We start from the raw sequence: 18,390 nt of genomic DNA, 5'->3' as shown, positions 1-18,390 counted from the left end.
GCATGTGATGCTGGGTTTATTGTCAGTAGGGCAGAAAGGTGGTACATATGATGTAAATAAATGTATCTGAAAAGGTGTGTGTATCGTGTATAAAAGAAGCACATAAACTTTCCTCTTTTTTCTTCTTTGTTTATCTCTTACACAAAATATGTCCATGTTTGATCGTTTTAAAGAACAGGCTTCTCGCGCTGCTAGTAGTAAGTATTGAACTCGGCTTGGTGAATGCATTGTCACTGATCAAACCTCATCCAGGCGCCACCACTTTTGGCCAACAAGCCAGTCGTCAAATTGGCGACATGGCAACATCTGCCAGTAAGTAAATTATATTGCAAGAGTCGAGCAACCGTGCTTACTACAGCGTATCAGCTCAAAGCGGCCCCAACTTCAACAGCCCCATTCCCGGTAGTCTTGGCGAAGAATGTCAAAAAGCGTCTCGTATTTTGGAGCAGTTTATCAGTGAGTAGCTGGTTTCTTGATTTATTTACATGACCACGTAGTAACACCCATTCTCCCATGTTATGTGTTTCAGGCAAAGAAGAGATTGAGAACGGATTCGATACAATTATCCCTGTTTCAGTCATCAAGGAAGCCAGAGGTCTTGCCATTTTCACTGTAGTCAAGGCAGGATTTTTATGGAGTGGACGTGCTGGTAGTGGTATTGTAGTTGCAAAATTACCCGATGGTAGATGGAGTGCTCCTACAGCAATTGCTACGGGCGGTGTTGGATTTGGTGCGCAAATTGGCGCTGATATCACTGATTTTGTCTTGATCTTGAACAGCGATGAAGCCGTGCGCGCTTTCTCTCAAGGTGGAAATTTGACATTGGGTGGTAATTTGAGCGTGAGTGCTGGTCCCATTGGTGCTGGTGGAGAGGCTTCAATTGCTGGTGATATCAGAGATAAGAAGGTGACGCCTGTGTTTTCATACACGAAATCAAAGGGTTTGTTTGCTGGTATGTCAATTGAGGGCACTGGTTTATTGGAGTTACAGAAGGCAAATGAAAAGTTTTATGGTAAACCTATCCGTGCTGAAGCTCTGCTGAGAGGTGAGGTTGAACCACCTACCGAGGCTAATGTCTTGTATGCTACTATCCAAAAGGCTGAAAACCGTGATCCCTACTAAAATTTCTCAAGTGTATAACTATTTAATATTTTATTTTCTAAGCTGTATTAAACATGTCATGTTGTAAATCTTTCAAATCTATCATACTCTTTTTGCTTTCTTGATGTTGAATGCGTTGATGAATCTCTAATTGAGGCTGCTCTTGTTGCAATGATCTGGGCCCGACAATGATGGTGTAAGGATAGCCTACTAATTCAGCGTCCTTCATTTTGGCGCCAAATCCAGATCGGCGGTCGTCAATGACAATATCTCCTTTAAATGATTCACCTAATTGGTCGTATATCTGATTCGCGATCTCCTTGAACTCTTGTTTTCTATCGTCTGTGGGTACGATGCATATGCTGTAAGGTGCAAGTGATGTTGGCCAAGCAATACCCTTTTCATCATAGCGTGCCTCTGCAACAGCTGCCAAGAGTCGTGTGATACCAATGCCATAGCAACCCATTTCAGCGGGAATCTTGTCTCCCTTTTTACCGCTCTCTCGGAACCCACAATCCAATACACTGGAATACTTTGTACCAAGATAAAACGTATGCCCACATTCAATGGCTTTCACGCTACTTAGTTTTTTGTTCTTCTCTGCGCATGAGACACAGTGGTCTCCTTCTTTAGCAAGTCTGAAATGATCTTGTGAGTGGATAGTCAGTTGTTGGCTTGGTTGTAAGTCTAGATCCAATGCGTCATCGATAAAGACGTGCAAATGTGGAATAGCGGCAGGATCCATACTATCCATCTTGGCTTGAGGTACCACATCCATATCCATGGTTGCTCTCTCGCTCATTTGGCCTTGTTTCTTTAGATATTTGCTCAACTGCGTCTGTACCTTGAGCACATTAGCATCGCGCTGTGGTGGCGTGAAAATAGCAGCGAGACCCTCGACAACACCATCCTCGGCAGCATTAGTAGCCTTGTACGACACGACTGTTGTATCCACATTGCGCAACGAGATCAGATCTGTCAAAGCAGCGCTGTTGTCCTTGAATTGCTGTTTCAACTTGCCTACTGCAAGTTCTTCGTTTGCTGTATATCCACAACTATGGCAGGTCAATAAGGTATCCTCTCCAACGGGTGAAATCAAATGGTATTCATGCGATTTAGATCCACCAATGTTGCCGCTGTCGGCTTCAGCAACGACAAATGGCACTCCCATCTTTTCAAAAATGGCACGGTAGGCTTGAGCTACTTGATCATACGCAAGGTAGGCATCTTGTTGCGTGGCGTCAAATGAATACAGATCTTTCATGATGAACTCTCTTCCTCTCAGTAAGCCTGCTCGAGGTCGAAGTTCGTCACGGTATTTTCTGCCAATCTGGTATAAACGTATGGGGAGTTGCTTGGATGATTGTAGTTGTGCTGCGACTAACTGTGTAATTTCTTCTTCGTGTGTAGGTGCTAACAAGAGATCCGACTCCTTTCTGTCTTGCAAACGGAAAAACTGGTATCATCCATGTAAGTCTCGGATTGCGATCATCTTGCAAAAGCTACTTGCCTCTCCTTTGGATCCATCCCAGCGCCCTGTCTTTTTCCATCCCTCAGGATTGAGCAGCATGGGAAGTGATAACTTTTCACTACCAATGGCCTGCATCTCGGTATCAATGATGCGTTCAATCTTTTCCACTGTTCTCAAGCCCAATGGCAATAGAGAGTAAATACCAGCGCCACTCTACAAAAGCCAAGCACATCAATGTCTTCCTTGTCATCTACCGCATCATGGTGTATCTTGTACCTGTCGAACAAATCCTGCTTTTAATAAGATCTGATGGCTTGAAGTGTCCGCTGAGTTTGATGGTTTATCCTTTGTCATAGGAATAAACTTGTTGGACAATCTATTGCGGCCCTGTGTAGATTTGTCAGTGCTGCTGATTGAATTAGCTGGCTTCATGCTACTCACATCTAAAGAGAAATGTCGTTTAAATTGTAGTAAAGGCTGTCGTTGAGCTCGAAGCATAATTGCCATAGGAAATGGGAAAGAAAGAGGACAAAAAAGTTTAATCAACCCCCGGTTACAATCAAATCCATTTGCGGAGACGGGCCCAATAGAAACTGAATCTTATGTATAGGATACTTCAGGCACTTCACCATGCAAATGCATGAAAATGATCATGCAGCTTTAGAATACGTACCTACTACACACCTTGTTGATAGAGCATACACCTGTTGCCACACTTATATATAGCTATTGCAAAGACAGGAAAATCTAGAGACAGTTACGATTGGTCCCTACAGAAATGACATAATTGCCCTTATGGGTTGGCTAGACACCGTTGTTAACTACAACTTTTAGATGAAATGTTGACCAATGTTTTCTTGAAGACAATGCTGGCTACATGCTGCCTTTATAGAAAGTAGACTCTACATGTGCTGTCTGCCATATTGGTGAGTTGAAGCTTCCAAGAGTTCAAGAAAGCACTGTTTCTTCAAACACCATCATCTAAAATTAAAGAATTTGCTCTCTCTTTGTTACCATCATAAGCAAATTATTATCAAAAAGCTGCATTGCTATAAAAGCTTGCACATCAAGACTTAAATGTTCAGATCCTAAGAGATCGATAGCCATATTTTCATAGTCTGTACTCACAATCATTGAATGCGTGAAGATGTGTTAGTGCTGCCCCTCCCCCTCCCCCCTCCCCCAACAATCAAGTGCAAATACGTTGTTCAGCCCTGAAAGAGGCAGCAAAAGAAGTCGACTGCGAGCGTTGAAAACACAATACAACTGAATCAGATACAGTGGGTGAATTGAACACCAGAATCTCATCTCTTCTATCGCCCATTCACATATTTTCCATTGTGAATTTAGCCATCCTGTTTCTCACATGTTACCCTTATCGATTAAACCTTGTATTATTTAGGAATAAAGTTGATCTATACCGGCACCAGGTTCCAAGGTATGATATCGCATGAAGTGTAGAACTTAGGCATACAATGTGGGGTAGTATAGTATAAGTGCCCGCCTTGTGTTAGGCATCATAAATCCTCGGCTGTCAAAGTGACACAAATAAGCAATCGAAGCTTACCTAATAAATATGCATGATGTTGGATCTTCCGTTTGTACGTCCAAATGCAAATGATCAAGTATTAGTTGAGGCAGTTTTGACATATCCAAACTAAATTAAATACATGTGAATGCTATGTTTACATAGAAAATATCTTCAGTATGTTGAATGTTTCTAATATCGAGGATCAGCAGTTGAATAATATGGTATAACTTGGACTGATGTATGGGTTGGAAAATGCTTGTACAAGTGAAGAATCGACATTAAGATTTAGTGCGAGAATGATGGTTATTCAGAGCAATTATGTATTAAATCTTAAAAAAAAGACCAACACGCAAATGGCAAATGATGACTCTCCACCATCAATGCGTTCATCTCAGGTAGCATTAAGGTTATACAGATATGAACTGGTCTTGAGGTCAACATTGAGTGATTGCTCGCAAATGGTAAAGAATTCACATGTGAGTTACATGCGATATGCTGCATGAGAGTGGACCCATACATTAATTCAGGTACCATCCGCGGGCTTTAACGACTTTCCCGCTACAACAAGAGCTCGATCCCGTCCAATAAAGCATGAATACCATATTAATGTTAGAATCACACTTGGCTTTTAGAATGTGCACAAAATGAAGAGACACATAAATCATAATAGTGCAAGGTTGACTGCCGTCAAGCCTGGGAGCAACAGCTTATATAATCAGACATTTTTGCAATATAAATTGACAGATAAATTAGTAGTATTTTCATCTCCATTCTCTTTCTCTATTCAAAATGCAACTCAACATCTTCTCTAGCTTTTTTGTTCTCTTTGCTATTATTGCTACTGCCTTGGCCGCCGATAATGGTCATTACACTGTCGCAAATTTGGGCAAGAGAAAGCAAGAAATTTTGAACAACGGAGGCACCACTTTGGAGCTTGCTATTGCTATGCTTGAAACCGAAGATATGACTACAAACTATGTGTACGGTGACGGTAAAACTCAAGACTCTGCCAATTTTGGCATCTTCAAGCAAGGCTGGTTCATGTTGCGTACCTCTGTTTCTGAATTCAAGAGCTATGGTCCATCAGATTATAACAAGGGTGCTGTACTCAACGCCAACTTGGCCAAGGACATTAAATCAAGACAAGAATCTCAAGCTTACTTTGGTTTGGACAAGTGGTTTGCTGGCCATAGAAATGGTGAAACTGGTATTAACAACCCTAACACTCAGGATATCCAAAACTACAAAGATGGCGTTTATTGGATCAAAGCTCAAATCGAAAGCGACAAGAAGTACTTGAGCGATGATACCAGATTCTGGGTGTATGTTCAACCTATCTAAATAATACCAAATGCCAAATTAGTCAATGAAGAATGGCTTTCTTCTTTTAAACTCTTTTTTATATTGCAATACAATTGATTGAGCTCTCCACGTACGCTGACCTGAGAAGTGTGTGCAGTGGTGCACTATTTGCATAGGGCTTTTTAACATATTCAGTATTTGTCACTTGTGATTGACCATCATTTTGCTTTATCAAATAATACAAGTACTTTTTGCACTTTTGGTTCTTCTCTAATTTTACTTTGTTTTTATCAGAAGACACCTAAACAGCGGCAACTCTCGTTACCTATCGTCTTGACGCGTCTCATTAGAATATTGTAAGCTTCATCTGACAATTTATAAATGCTGGCTTTTTACCTTGTACTATCATATGAGAATCCTTTGTAACCCCTTTTTTATCGTTGTAAACCTGACTGATTCCAAGTGCTCCACGTCTGTAGCCACGGAAACAAATCATATACGGGCAAACAGCACATTTGCATTGCCTCTTAGTACACGAAAATTTACAAAACACAGCATAATTTAGATGCATTTGAGCCGCGATGCCTTGTGCTAAAGGCCGTTTTAGACCGTCAGAGTAGCACCAAGCAATTGCTCTCATCTGGCATTCACTGTCTGACACCTTTACTCAACTTTTTTGGGATCGTCAAAAATCCATCAAAAATCCATCAAAAACCATGAGGTATCCCTCATGATTTTCACCGAAAATCAAACAATCGCGCTTTTGTCCTCCAAAGTGGAGACTTTTATTATGGCATATGTCAGGTCAAAATGATTGTTTCGATCCAACGCAACCCCTGAAACTTAGTTTGTACAACATTGACATGTAGAATTTCAACATTTTCCCCAGAAATGTCATTTCATACTTTCAATTATTGCTCAATAAGCTTGTTTAAAACACCTATTGTAATTAGCACCATTGGATGCGCCTTCAAAAGTACTTCAAAAAACCACTAGAAAGCATTGGTTGATCATCGCAACTTATATAATAAATTTTCTAAAATAGGTCGATCGAGTTGATTTCGAGCAAACTCTGACCAATCTTGGACCAGCAGAATTTTGTCGGGGATTGAAATCCGTTTTGGCTAGCAAACGTCATGATACCCTCTTCTTAAGAAGAGAAATCGATAATTAAAGCTCATGATGAGAAGGAAATTGCGAGTCAAAAAGTGCCCTTGATTAGCCAAACAGCTGTTTTCAAAGATGATTGTATTTTTATTCGTATTTGTTGGTAAAAGCTTGAGAAAAGACTGATAGCAGAACAACGAAGTAGAAGCAAATGACATGTAGGAAGTCGTTTTTTTTTACTACTTTTTGACAAAAATTCTAATGTACGTCTTGTTTAGTTGTAAATGAAACTATAACAATGCCATGCGATATATAAGCACTATATAGATGCTTCATTATCTATTTTGTGCTACTCTTTGCCTATTGAAAAACTGCGGCATTTTCCATTATACTCCAAAACAAATCCTGCTACATGCATTACTTGCGTAAAACTCTATTCTTGCGTATGGCAATTATGTATATAATACATACACACTTTTCATGTACTACCATTGAATTATGCATCATGTCTCTCTCACTCAATGACTGGCTGACCGATTATATTTTGTATCACCAAAATCCATATTCGTAAAAGGGAAGATCATTATGAAAACAAGTGTATACAATGGCTACTTACATAAGTGATGAATTACATGATAATGTCATCTCATACGCTGAATTAGGGTTTAGAATAGATGAGATAAATCCCCTTGCTTGCTCTGTTTCGCAATGAATTTTTAATAAATATATACAAGAAAATCCCTGATATGCCTCTCTGGTATGGTCTTGATGTGGATTCAACCAGCAACTGGAATTGACCGAATAAAAATTCATTTGTTACATAATAAAATGACCTTTACTGAATCATATATGGTAATCACAGCCATTTTATTTCGAGTAACATTTGATTTTTCTTCTTATTACCAAATGCCTTTAGGTATAGAGCGTCTGTGAGTTATAAATATAATGATTTGACCCCTTTGGCATCCTCAATCCCCTTGGATTGAATGTAATAAAACTCATACAAATGTAGGTTACCACCCGAACGATTCATTCTTCTATATCCTCAAGCAGCTGCTGGGAAAAAAAACCCCCAATGGTGTTGAATGATTCCCGAGAGAAGCAAGAATAGACATAAATCTCGGAATACTTTTTCACAAATGACTCTTCTCATCTCTCAACGGGAAAACGACGGATCCCATCCATTGTAAAGGGAAAAAACAGCCTGAGCTCATGCAATTGTAACTTTATAAATCTGCAAAATAATTGCAAAATCAGTACATCAAAGTGCAGATCTTTATAATGATGATAGGATAGTAAAACCTTCTTAACTGATGGAAAGGATCAACAGGGTGAAAAGGGATCTATTATGATTGGAGTATGAAAAGAAGTACAGGAAGATTACACAAGAAAAGTGCAAAGAAAAAGCCTTTAATATTTTCACCTTTTTTGTTTCCTATTAGAGAGGTCTTTCTTTCCGTCTTTCCTCATTTTTTCCAAATACCATGCTCTCACCCGTCTCTGTAAATAACTATTACTATAGTCCACCATCTGTACAGCATCTAGAGGACGAGGAGGAGGAGTACGATGATTTCGGTTTCTCGTCTCCTTCTTCTGCATTTGAATCTTGCTCATCCGTCTTAACAGATGACTCAACAGTGGTGTCCTGTACTGGATCCACCAAGGAAGAAGAAGAAAAAAATCCACTGAGTGTTGAGCAAGAGGAAGAAGAGGAATTAGACTTTTCTTTATATCCGCCCATCACACTGCCATTCCATGAGAGCCTATCATTCGGCATGTTGAAACTATACCAAGTAAATACCCAAGCAAAGAATGCGACTTGCCACATATACTCAATGCTCCATTACACTAGAAACTACTGCCCTCTCGACAGTCATTCAACAAAAGGCAGATGGTGATGATCAAGATTGAAAAGCTATTAAATCGAGAATGGCCAATGCATAGATTCAATGTGCACTTATTTGGGTAAGTAAGAATGCCGGAAAAAAAACATAATGTACTGATCAATTTGGTCCGATTTCATCATCCACACTACAAACATAGATCTTCACAAAACAATCTTGGTACAAATCAGTCGGATGTTGATATTTGCATTTCAACATCTTGGAATGGTTTGCGCTGTATAAAAACACTGGCAAGTGTGTTACGAAAAAGTAGGTGTAATAGTGTGATTCAGCTCCCATCCATCGCTGCTGTCGTATTCATTGTGCCCTTGTGCTCGCATGTATAGATGGCTTACAGATTGTGCGCACCATTCCCAGAGCAAAAGTGCCCATCGTCAAGATTTGGGATCCCGTTTTGTAAGTGTTTTGCTCTGAGTGTGTGTGTGCTGTGCTCATGTATGTATGGAGAACAAAGCTAACATTCGAGAGAAATACAGACAATTGGCTTGCGATTTAAATGTGAACAATCTGCTGGCATTGCAAAACACGCGCATGATAAAGACCTATGTAGCCATTGACCCTCGAGTGAGACCACTGATACTCATCATCAAGCACTGGGCAAAGCAACGACAACTCAACGATGCAGCAAGCGGTGGCACTTTATCCACCTATACATGGACCTGTATGGTCATCAACTTTTTACAAACACGAAGCCCTCCTATTCTTCCTAATTTACATGAGATATCGCACACGCTATCCAACGACAATGTACAAATCAACGGCATGAACTCATCATTCTGTGATGATCTGTCTAGACTTGTCGGATTTGGCCGATCTAACCATGAAAGTCTAGGTGGGTTGCTGTATGCTTTCTTTCGTAAATTTGCATTCGAATTTGATTATGCAACTCAAGTGATATCTGTTCGTTCGGGAAAGCTTCTGAGTCGCTATGAAAAGGGTTGGCACAAGGGAATGGAGAGCAAGCGAGCACTATGTATAGAAGAACCTTTTGATACTCGACGAAATTTGGGCAATTCGGCAGATGAGACTTCAGTCAGAGGTCTCCAGCTAGAATTTGAGAGAGCAGTAAATGTTTTATTAGAGACTAGAGGAGATCTGGATTCTCTATGTCGATGGTACAACTACAACAGCCACAACCACCATATCAATAACAGCATTTTTTTATCATAATTATCTTTATTCAATGATATCCTTTATATATATATATATATATACACTTCATTTCCACTTGGCACATATACACTTTTATCCATTTCACATAAAAAATTACTGTAAAAAAAACACACACACACAAACACGAAATTCGTCGCTTTGAAACTCATTGTTTGTTAGAGCTTGATTGGTAGGTTTCTCATTTTTATAAACACCAACCTTTAGCAAAAAGAGTTTTTTTTTTTTCTTTTTTCTTCTTTTGTTTCTCTGTATTTTCATCATCATATAAAATGTTTGGGCCCGTCTTCTTATTCCTGACTGCAGTCGTTTTGGCAGCCATTCTCCTGTTCTTGATGGTCTTTTTCGTAAGTAGATAATGTCTAGTGGGGCCCCAAATGTTCCTCTAATGATGATGGATGCGGTAGGTCATCATGTTCTCTGATTTAGAATGTGATTATATCAACCCTATTGACCTTTGCAACAAACTCAACCAAGTAAGTTTTATCATTTACTTGCCAATGTAATATAGTAGCCTAACAACATGCGTAGTTTGTCTTGCCCGAGATGGGATTGCAAGCCTTTGTATTCTTTATTTTCTTGGTCACTGGCCATTGGTTCCCTATGCTTATCAATTTACCCGTGTTAGCTCTCAATATTAGAAAGTAAGTGTTCATGTGCTTGTTGTTTGGCAGAGGAGTGGAGCTGATATGGACGCAACTAGGGTCATGAATCATCAACACATGTACGATGCCACAGAGATTTTCCGTACCTTGTCAAAGCACAAAAAGGAAAGTTTCTTGAAACTTGGCTTCTACGCTTTGGTAAGTATTTCTTTTTTGAGTGGGCCAGTGTTTTATTTACGTGTAACTAAATGAATCTCGGTATATTAGTGTTTCTTCTTTTACCTCTACAAGATGATTGTATCTTTGATTGCTTCTGATTAAATCAAAAGCATAGATTTCATGCACATAGTTTCCAGCACAAAAATAACACAGCAATGTCACCCACCACAACGGCTCATCACTTTAGCAACAACTGCAGCTATACAGCTGCAAGCACATGTACATTTAAAATTACTAATAAAAATGTAAATTACTCGACTCTTATATTTCGTTGAATGGGTGCTGTATATGTACACAAATTTACACGGTTTTATTCACCCTAATACTGCTCCTCCTCATCGTCATCTGTATCAGACTCATCCGAATCACTCACATAATCCTTGCCTCGAAAATCCCGTTTACATAATGGACATTTGGAGTTCAGCGCCAGCCATTCTTGTACACAATCCTTGTGATAATGATGTTGGCACCTATAGGAAACAATCTGCATAAGTATATCGCACCTGTAACATGGCACAAAAAGAGAAAAGGAATACACTTGCCATAATTTACAGATGAGTTCATCAGTCTCATATTCTCCCAAACAAATTGAGCAAGCAGCATCTTCCGCTCTAGGTATGGTGATGGCCTCAAGATGAGCATTTTGTTTTTGCTGATCTGGATTGTTGTGGTAGGATGGTCTTTTCATGATTCTTCTTATAAAACTGGGTTTTTTCGCAGTAGTAGTAGTACATGTGTTTGTGTTTGTGTTTGTATCGTTGGCATTCTCTGATGTTTGCGTGGTAGCTGTATTGTCAGTAGTAGCTGTTGAGTTGGCCGATGCTTTGTATTTGAATACCGGGATTTTAGCAATTTCCTCCTTTGTACCGCCAACCATGACATTGGTTACATTGATGCTGAATGTCCTCAATGCTACCAAGACACAAGGCAAACAAAATATAACAGCTGCACAAGCAAGCAATGGAATCAGCAAGATCAAATATCCCAGTAATATCCAAGCAAGAATAGTGTAGTAATAAGGCGCTGCTGTAGTTGGACATTCAGACTGTGAAAATATCAAATAATTGCCTACAATGAACCATAGTATGGCAAACAAATCCAGTAATGATTTCACCCTATACGGATAGATGTGTTACTACTACTACCACTAAATCGCGCCACATTCCTTCTGCATAGCCTTTTACCTATCAGTCCATCCACTGATTAATGAAGCTGGTCGTTCTTGATTTTGATTTCCTTCTTCCTCTTCATGCTGATTGTTGCCAACATCTTGCTGTAAATGGTTGTCATCTTGTGAATTCAGATTTGCAGCTAAAGTATTGTTGGTTTCTGTTGTTGCAGGCATTGTCGGCGCATCATGTCTATTCTCAGTCTGTCTTCTTCGTCTGCGCCTTGCATCTTCTCGTCTACCTCTTCTGCTGTTTCGTCTTCGGCCTCTGGGTGTAAATAAATGTTGGTAGATTGATAGAGGAAGTGATAAACCCACTCGCACGACAAAAATGATAAGATACAATTGCAGTGGCTTGCTACATGACATGCCACTACTGCTTCCAATGGCAAGGATGGCGATGGTGACAGCAATCTTTAGGTTAAGTATTATCATCCGTCATTCATTGTGTATGGCTCATTCTGCGCATTACCTGTATAAGCGATAATGAGAATGATATCAACAGTATCGCCTTGCTTGCGCCGGATATTTGATTCCATGAAAACCTCAACCAATTCGTTCTTACAGTGCGCGGTGAAGGTACGTCTGTCGCTGTTGTTGCTGCTGCATCATCGAGTCGAGCATTGGTCGTGGATGCCGCAATATTGGATGATGATTGCTCCATGCGTATAATATACTACACAGAAGGAGAAAAAGAAAAGAAAAAAAAACTAAAGAAGAAGAGGATCAATTAAATTTAGATGGCTCCAAGTGTGGGGAAATACCTCTGCATCATCATCAGTGTTGGATAAATAAAATGTGGGGCATTTGACTTGGTTTTCTCTCAATCTTTATACAGTGATAAACTATTCTTCCTATTAAGGGCTTTCGTTAGTTCTTTTTTTGGATTTTGAACAATGCAAAAAGTGTCTATATTTGTGATGGAGTGACTCTATCAGCCAAATGTAACTGTTTATCACTCGTTTTGCAAATGGCACTTTATTCAGGTCATATTTGAATTGTTCTTCTGCGAGTTCGTATTTCTTAGATGCAAGAGATTGATATTAGATCACATCTTGATAGCGATCATCTATAGTACATTTCATTTAAACCATTTGGCAGTAATAAAAACTCCGAAATGCTGTTTAACTATTCTGCACCTATTGGGAAACTGTGAGCACGACACAGTTTATTTACTTCAATTTGGTTAAATTCGTAAAGATCACTGATGAATTCGTAAAAGCCAGACAGAGAGACAAATTTGGATTGGATACAAAGGAGGGAGAGAAGAGAAATTGAGGAAACCAAAGCAAATAGACACAAGAGGAATTGATTGACTGGGAAAAAGACTAAAGGAACATTTAGTAATCTTAATTCAATACATTAGTGAAGATACTTACACATTGACGGCCAACTTAAAGTAAGAACTCGCCGTAAGTTGATGAAGCACAAACCGTCATAGGAGAAGCAGGGATTACTGTACGACGAGTTCAGGGCGGCACCAAAGCTGAATAAACTGTAAACCCGGGTAAATCTTCATTAAGAAGACCTTGAATCAAAGAAGGAAATGAGAGAAACAGAAAGAAAGAGGAAGAAAGGGAGTGGGGTAAAAAGCTCAACCGTTTATACTTTTTTGGTTACTTACAGATGCGCAAGCTCTGAGGCTTGCTAACGCAAAGGAATGAAGGACGAGTCAACGGCGATTGCTGTGGTATCCGACAGGGAACTGATAGGCAAGTCATGATAAGGTTGTAAACCAAGAAACTGCAGCTCACAGAGTTGGCAATATAGATATTGATATCATATACATATGCTACCTGGCAGTGTTACGGCTATTGATATTGGCTTTTAGATACAGATGATATATAAACAGGATGTATAAAAGTTAATGATTGAACAAGACATGACTAAATATAAATTATTCCTCTATTCATAGTTGAAGATACATGGCTATTGTGCTTACTGAGTGATGGCAACAGTTAGATGAACAAGACAACGATAAAATCCTAATGGAGAAATGTGGCCATTTTGAAGCTGCTAGATTGACGTTTATCATGCATATTTGACAGAAAGGCGAAGTTCGTGGCGACTCTTTAAACATATGTTATGGAGACGTTCTTTTTTGGCTTCGTGAGTAATCAAAGGTAGCATCAGTTGCATTCTGGCCCTGGTTTATTTCAGAATCAAGACATTCAGAATTTGGGTCGTGTAAAATCTGATTAGATACGCACACAAGAAGAAAATGATTGCATTTGATCGAAGCGTATCTTAGTTTGAGGATTTATGTATATGAAAATCAATAAAGCTGAACGCAATAAAAATGATCTATGATACAGAGTAACTACACTTGACAGTTAACAGGTAGAAGTGTATTTGTTCTCAAATAAGAGTATAGATGCATTATTTAGTAGAAAACGAAGATTCTCTAGCGTTATACCTTGTCAGATACCGTTGTGTGTTCAAATAGAGGTAGGAATTGATACGACCATGCAGCATGTTTCATTTAATTCAAACGATTGATTTGGGATGCATTATTGCTGTTCCTTAAAATAAGATTGGTCAAGTGGTATGATAGTCAATGCGTTTGATGATAAACTGCTAGTTGCTACTGAACGATATTGGAGTCATGCACAAAATAATAACAGCACGCTCAGGGCAATTAAGCCGATGAACCTTTTAGCATGTGTCAAGTTTGCAGTGAAATCAGGTTTAATGGATTTCACAAAAAAAAAAATAAAGCAATAGTAAAATACAATAGAAATCAACTGTATTTTATTTGCGTATAAAATGAACTCAAAGTCCTGGAATTGAGTAGAAAAAAAAGTATTTATACATTTGCAATTAGCTTGCAAGATTAGCGATGATAGAGAGCAATAGATGCTGCTATTGCGATGTCTGGCAAATGTTGTTGATGTTTGAATTAAAGTAGTAATCAATGCAAGAGTACTGGCCATAAGGATCGATTTGAGTAGCCTTGATGGGCTTGGATGAACTATCGTCATAGCATGATTTAATGTAACCTTGACAGTTTAAGGTGTGATGTTTGTTATTAAAGTGAAGAACTATTTAGCTGCGGTATCATGCAGCTATGGCATCAAGACATAGTCGTCATATTTGAATAAAGATAACATCACTTATTATTACAACCATCATGGGTATGATTGAATACATTGTTGTGATCAAAAATGCTTCATTCACATGATGTGCGATATAAGTATGCCTCTTTACTTTAGTATGTTTGAATGGTATTTTGATGCACATAGGAGCGCTTTTTTAATAGATTGAAATAGTATGGATTTGGATGAGTGATATTTGAACGATTTCGGCTTTCAATGAGATTGCTTCTAGTTGATAACTTTATTACATATTTATCCAATTAGTATTATGATTATATTTTTATTATTACAGTAAATGATTATTTATTTGAGGTATATTTCAGATTAAGAAAAATATAAATTTTACATTCGATGATATAATTTGCATATTTTTAACATTTTTAAGTACTGGAATGGCAACAACTGTTCGTCATAATAAGTGACAGATCAATAGTACATCAATTAGTGATAGACCTTCGCTGTTTGAACCCTCTAGCCAATCAGATTGCTTGAAAACTCCGCTGACCTAAAAAAAATTTTGCGAGGGTTTCCCCTTGTTTTGATGTGAGGCAAAATTTTAAGCTCCGCTATATATATATATATAACAATATAGCTGTTACTATCATCAAATTTCCCTCAGGTGCTAGAGCATGCCTTACTTGCACCACCTAGCTTTAAATTCAGGCATTGAGACCCTCAATCATCACTAAAGTAAGTAGCGATAACCAAGTGGAGGCAGCCTATCTATCTCCTAGCCTCGGATAAGTTCTTGTTGAGCTTCAGTGATAGGCACATCCACCACAACGTAAAAAAGTATGCTTCAAAGAAACATAAAAATAATAAAAGAAAGGAGAAAAGAACATACTACTATAGGAATATAATAGTATGTAGGCAAAAAAAAAAAAGGGACACTCACACAGAGTGGACCAAAGAAAAGCATATCACAAATGTAACATCAAAGATGTTCAAAACAGCTCGTTGTTGTTGCAACAGAATTGCATACATGAGCAAAGTGCATGGTAATAGTCGAATGTAATGTAACGCAAACACGCACAACTACAAAAGCAATGGTGGTATAAGTTTGCACTACAACATAATGACTAATGTTGTCTCATGTGAAGCCACAGAGGCAACGCAGACAGCAAAAGAAGAAAGCGCAACAAAGTAAACATCATGATAAAATGCATTATCACGAGAAAGGAAGCAATAATACAAACGTTCAAAGAAGCTTTGTATCATTGCGACCAGAGGAAAGAAGATACTTACCACTTACCACAGCCACAGATAGACCAGAAGAGTATAGGCAATCACCGGAGACAGACCAGAGAACGAGCATGCACCAAAGACAGTAGACCAGGAAAAACCAAATTCGCAACAGCAGCAGCAACACCAGCACCATCGAAATACCAGAGAACAAACGACACCAGAGACCAGACAAAGACCAAGAGGCAGACAACAGAGACAGCAGAGACAACAGAAAAGAAATAGCAGCAGCACCCTTGTCAAACAGGCAAAAAAATTATCAAAACATAATAGAAAGATTCGATTAGTACAGGTTTTACGTCTTATATTGCTCATCATCGAATAGTACCTACTTTATTCCACTTCAAAGAGGCAGTATCGAGTACTTTTAACAGTACAAAATCGTGTCATCAGAAGTTAGAGCGTTACTATCAATCAAACGGTTTCCAAAACCACCATGGTTTCATGCTGAGCGCGTTTTGCAAAAAAGGGAAAAAAAAACGGGGGAATGGAAAAATGAGAGGGCGTCTTATCCGACGTCACAGCTAGTAGAGTTGAGCACTACTCTCCGCCGCGGCAGCGGCGGTTGCGGTACTCAAATTTGGATTTATGCAGTAGTCAGTTTTATCACTAAACCTGACTTGATCTGACATCTTTTAAGCGTTTTTGCAGAATTTGACTATAGAAACTATCATTGCTGTACCCAACTTTCTAATGCATTTATAGAGAGCTAAACAAGGCGCACCCAATAGTGCTAGTTACATTCTGCTTACAGACTAAAAATAATAAGCAATTTTCAAAAATATAAAAACAGGCTTTTTGTGAATATATTCAAAATCTAGCATATGCAAGTCTCAAAAAAAGAGCCTCCAGTGTTGCATTCCATCTTTACGATCAATTTAATCTTATATGTATCATAAGTGTTAAGCACAAAGAATAAAAGGATTATAATTTGTAGCTTATAAAAAATGTTCAATATTATAAAAACAAGAAAAGACTTATTTGAATAAGATCAGACACAAAAACTAATGATTTATTGATGAAGACAAGAGTTATTCTATTTATACTAAGTTCTGAATGCCAAAGTAGCAATTTATCTTGTACAACGCTTATCACATCTGGTGAACCTCAGTATTTAGATAGCTGAGATGCACTTTAATTATCATAGCTTGTCCATGTTGTTGCACAACACAGACATATCTACCCATCAAGAATACCTTAATCTTTATAGACAGTTGTAGCCCTTCTGGCACAACAATAAGAAAAGTCTTCATTTTTGGGGCGAAAAACGCTATCGTTTGATTTTCAAGAATTTTCCCTTACTAGTACACATCAAAGAATGAGGATTTTCATGAATTTGCAATAACCCAAAAAAAATTGAGATAAAGCATCAGAAAGTAAATGGTGGACAAGGAGAGACGCTTGGCCCTATTCCGAGCTTCCACGACGGTTTGTAGCATGAGTTATTCGTGCTTCAAAATGACTAAATTTGGGCAGAATTTGTCCTAAAAATAAGACGTAGTAGGTTGTGTTGCCTTGGAAGTAAACAGATTACAGCTCTGTCTAATGTCTTTGATGTTCTGCATTTGTAGAACTCAACACCTAAGCGATCGACGCTTGTATCGATGAATGCGTAATAATAAGTCGATGATAATAATCAGTTGTCAACTGTATCTGTGGAATTTGAGGCTTTACAGACTAAAATTCACGGAAAAAAAAGAATAAAAAAACAGTAATGTCAACTTGATAAAGGTATGTTTTATTATCAAACTGACAGGTGTAAAGTAAACTGAAGTCTCTCTACTGGCCAGGTAGATGATCCTTCTTATATACTATAACAATGGATAAAAGTTCTATTAATTAGATTGACAAATAAGTCAACTCAGATCAACTAATGTCTAATCATGCTAAAAGACAACTCCAGCAAGCTAATCATGATTTAGCTCTGTCTGGATGAATAATTAGACTCTCATCCGAAGTACCCTGATCTATCCTTTCCATAAGGATAATTAATATCGATCTAGTAGCATGTATCCGATAGGTACAGTCTTCTTAGTCTATATTAATAGTACATATCTAAGTGTATATCGCTAAGCATACATCTTTAGCATGTATCTGGATATATGGCATGTCTATAGCATATCGTATGCATGTCTATAGCATGTCTCATATATAGTACAAGTCTGTAGTACATAAAGTATCTGTAGCTAGTATCACGGATATAAGCATGTGTCTTATAGCGTGGATCATGAAGTGCACATCTGAAGCAACAAGCTCATATTGCATTAATCTTGGTGCCTATCCAGATATGGTAAACATCCGTAGTCAATGTCGGAATACAAGTATAAGTCTATAGTGCCATCCATGTCCGTGGTGCCATCTATAGCCTATATCTTATATAGTATGAATCTTATAGTACTAGCGTATCTGAAGTCCATATCTTCTCATGATCATAGTATAAATCGATATCGTACATCTAATCCAGTGTACATACAG

The 18,390-nt window shown here is 38.4% G+C and overlaps 6 protein-coding genes across 6 annotated transcripts; 4 read left to right on the top strand and 2 right to left on the bottom strand.

Annotated features, from left to right (window-relative positions):
* Nucleotides 1-148: 148 nt before the first annotated feature.
* ATC70_005931 (uncharacterized protein) lies at nt 149-1,122 on the top strand (the record flags this gene model as incomplete). The annotated part of the gene is made up of 4 exons (XM_064825213.1): nt 149-197; nt 253-312; nt 367-456; nt 530-1,122. The coding sequence occupies 4 exons, from the start codon at nt 149-151 to the stop codon at nt 1,120-1,122; spliced, it is 792 nt and encodes a 263-aa protein (XP_064680590.1).
* A 37-nt stretch (nt 1,123-1,159) lies between these two features.
* ATC70_005930 (uncharacterized protein) lies at nt 1,160-3,079 on the bottom strand (the record flags this gene model as incomplete). The annotated part of the gene is made up of 3 exons (XM_064825212.1): nt 1,160-2,541; nt 2,608-2,785; nt 2,849-3,079. The coding sequence occupies 3 exons, from the start codon at nt 3,077-3,079 to the stop codon at nt 1,160-1,162; spliced, it is 1,791 nt and encodes a 596-aa protein (XP_064680589.1).
* A 1,813-nt stretch (nt 3,080-4,892) lies between these two features.
* Nucleotides 4,893-5,444, top strand: ATC70_005929 (uncharacterized protein; the record flags this gene model as incomplete). The annotated part of the gene is made up of 1 exon (XM_064825211.1): nt 4,893-5,444. The coding sequence occupies one exon, from the start codon at nt 4,893-4,895 to the stop codon at nt 5,442-5,444; it is 552 nt and encodes a 183-aa protein (XP_064680588.1).
* Nucleotides 5,445-7,996: 2,552 nt separating this feature from the next.
* On the top strand, nt 7,997-9,586 carry ATC70_005928 (uncharacterized protein; the record flags this gene model as incomplete). Its single annotated transcript, XM_064825210.1, has 5 exons — nt 7,997-8,305; nt 8,365-8,477; nt 8,556-8,665; nt 8,743-8,812; nt 8,893-9,586. 5 exons carry the CDS (start codon nt 7,997-7,999, stop codon nt 9,584-9,586), a joined length of 1,296 nt encoding a protein of 431 aa, XP_064680587.1.
* Nucleotides 9,587-9,858: 272 nt separating this feature from the next.
* Nucleotides 9,859-10,512, top strand: ATC70_005927 (uncharacterized protein; the record flags this gene model as incomplete). The annotated part of the gene is made up of 5 exons (XM_064825209.1): nt 9,859-9,933; nt 9,994-10,062; nt 10,118-10,230; nt 10,290-10,389; nt 10,459-10,512. 5 exons carry the CDS (start codon nt 9,859-9,861, stop codon nt 10,510-10,512), a joined length of 411 nt encoding a protein of 136 aa, XP_064680586.1.
* Nucleotides 10,513-10,729: 217 nt separating this feature from the next.
* ATC70_005926 (uncharacterized protein) lies at nt 10,730-12,242 on the bottom strand (the record flags this gene model as incomplete). The annotated part of the gene is made up of 4 exons (XM_064825208.1): nt 10,730-10,880; nt 10,953-11,525; nt 11,595-11,992; nt 12,051-12,242. 4 exons carry the CDS (start codon nt 12,240-12,242, stop codon nt 10,730-10,732), a joined length of 1,314 nt encoding a protein of 437 aa, XP_064680585.1.
* Between the last annotated feature and the right edge of the window lie 6,148 nt (nt 12,243-18,390).

The sequence above is a fragment of the Mucor velutinosus genome (genome assembly GCF_035048745.1).
Source record: "Mucor velutinosus strain NIH1002 chromosome Unknown tig00001544, whole genome shotgun sequence".
In the NCBI taxonomy this organism is placed as follows: domain Eukaryota; kingdom Fungi; phylum Mucoromycota; class Mucoromycetes; order Mucorales; family Mucoraceae; genus Mucor; species Mucor velutinosus.
The sequence above is the reverse complement of the archived record's forward strand: the minus strand, read 5'-3'. Positions and strand labels throughout refer to the sequence as shown.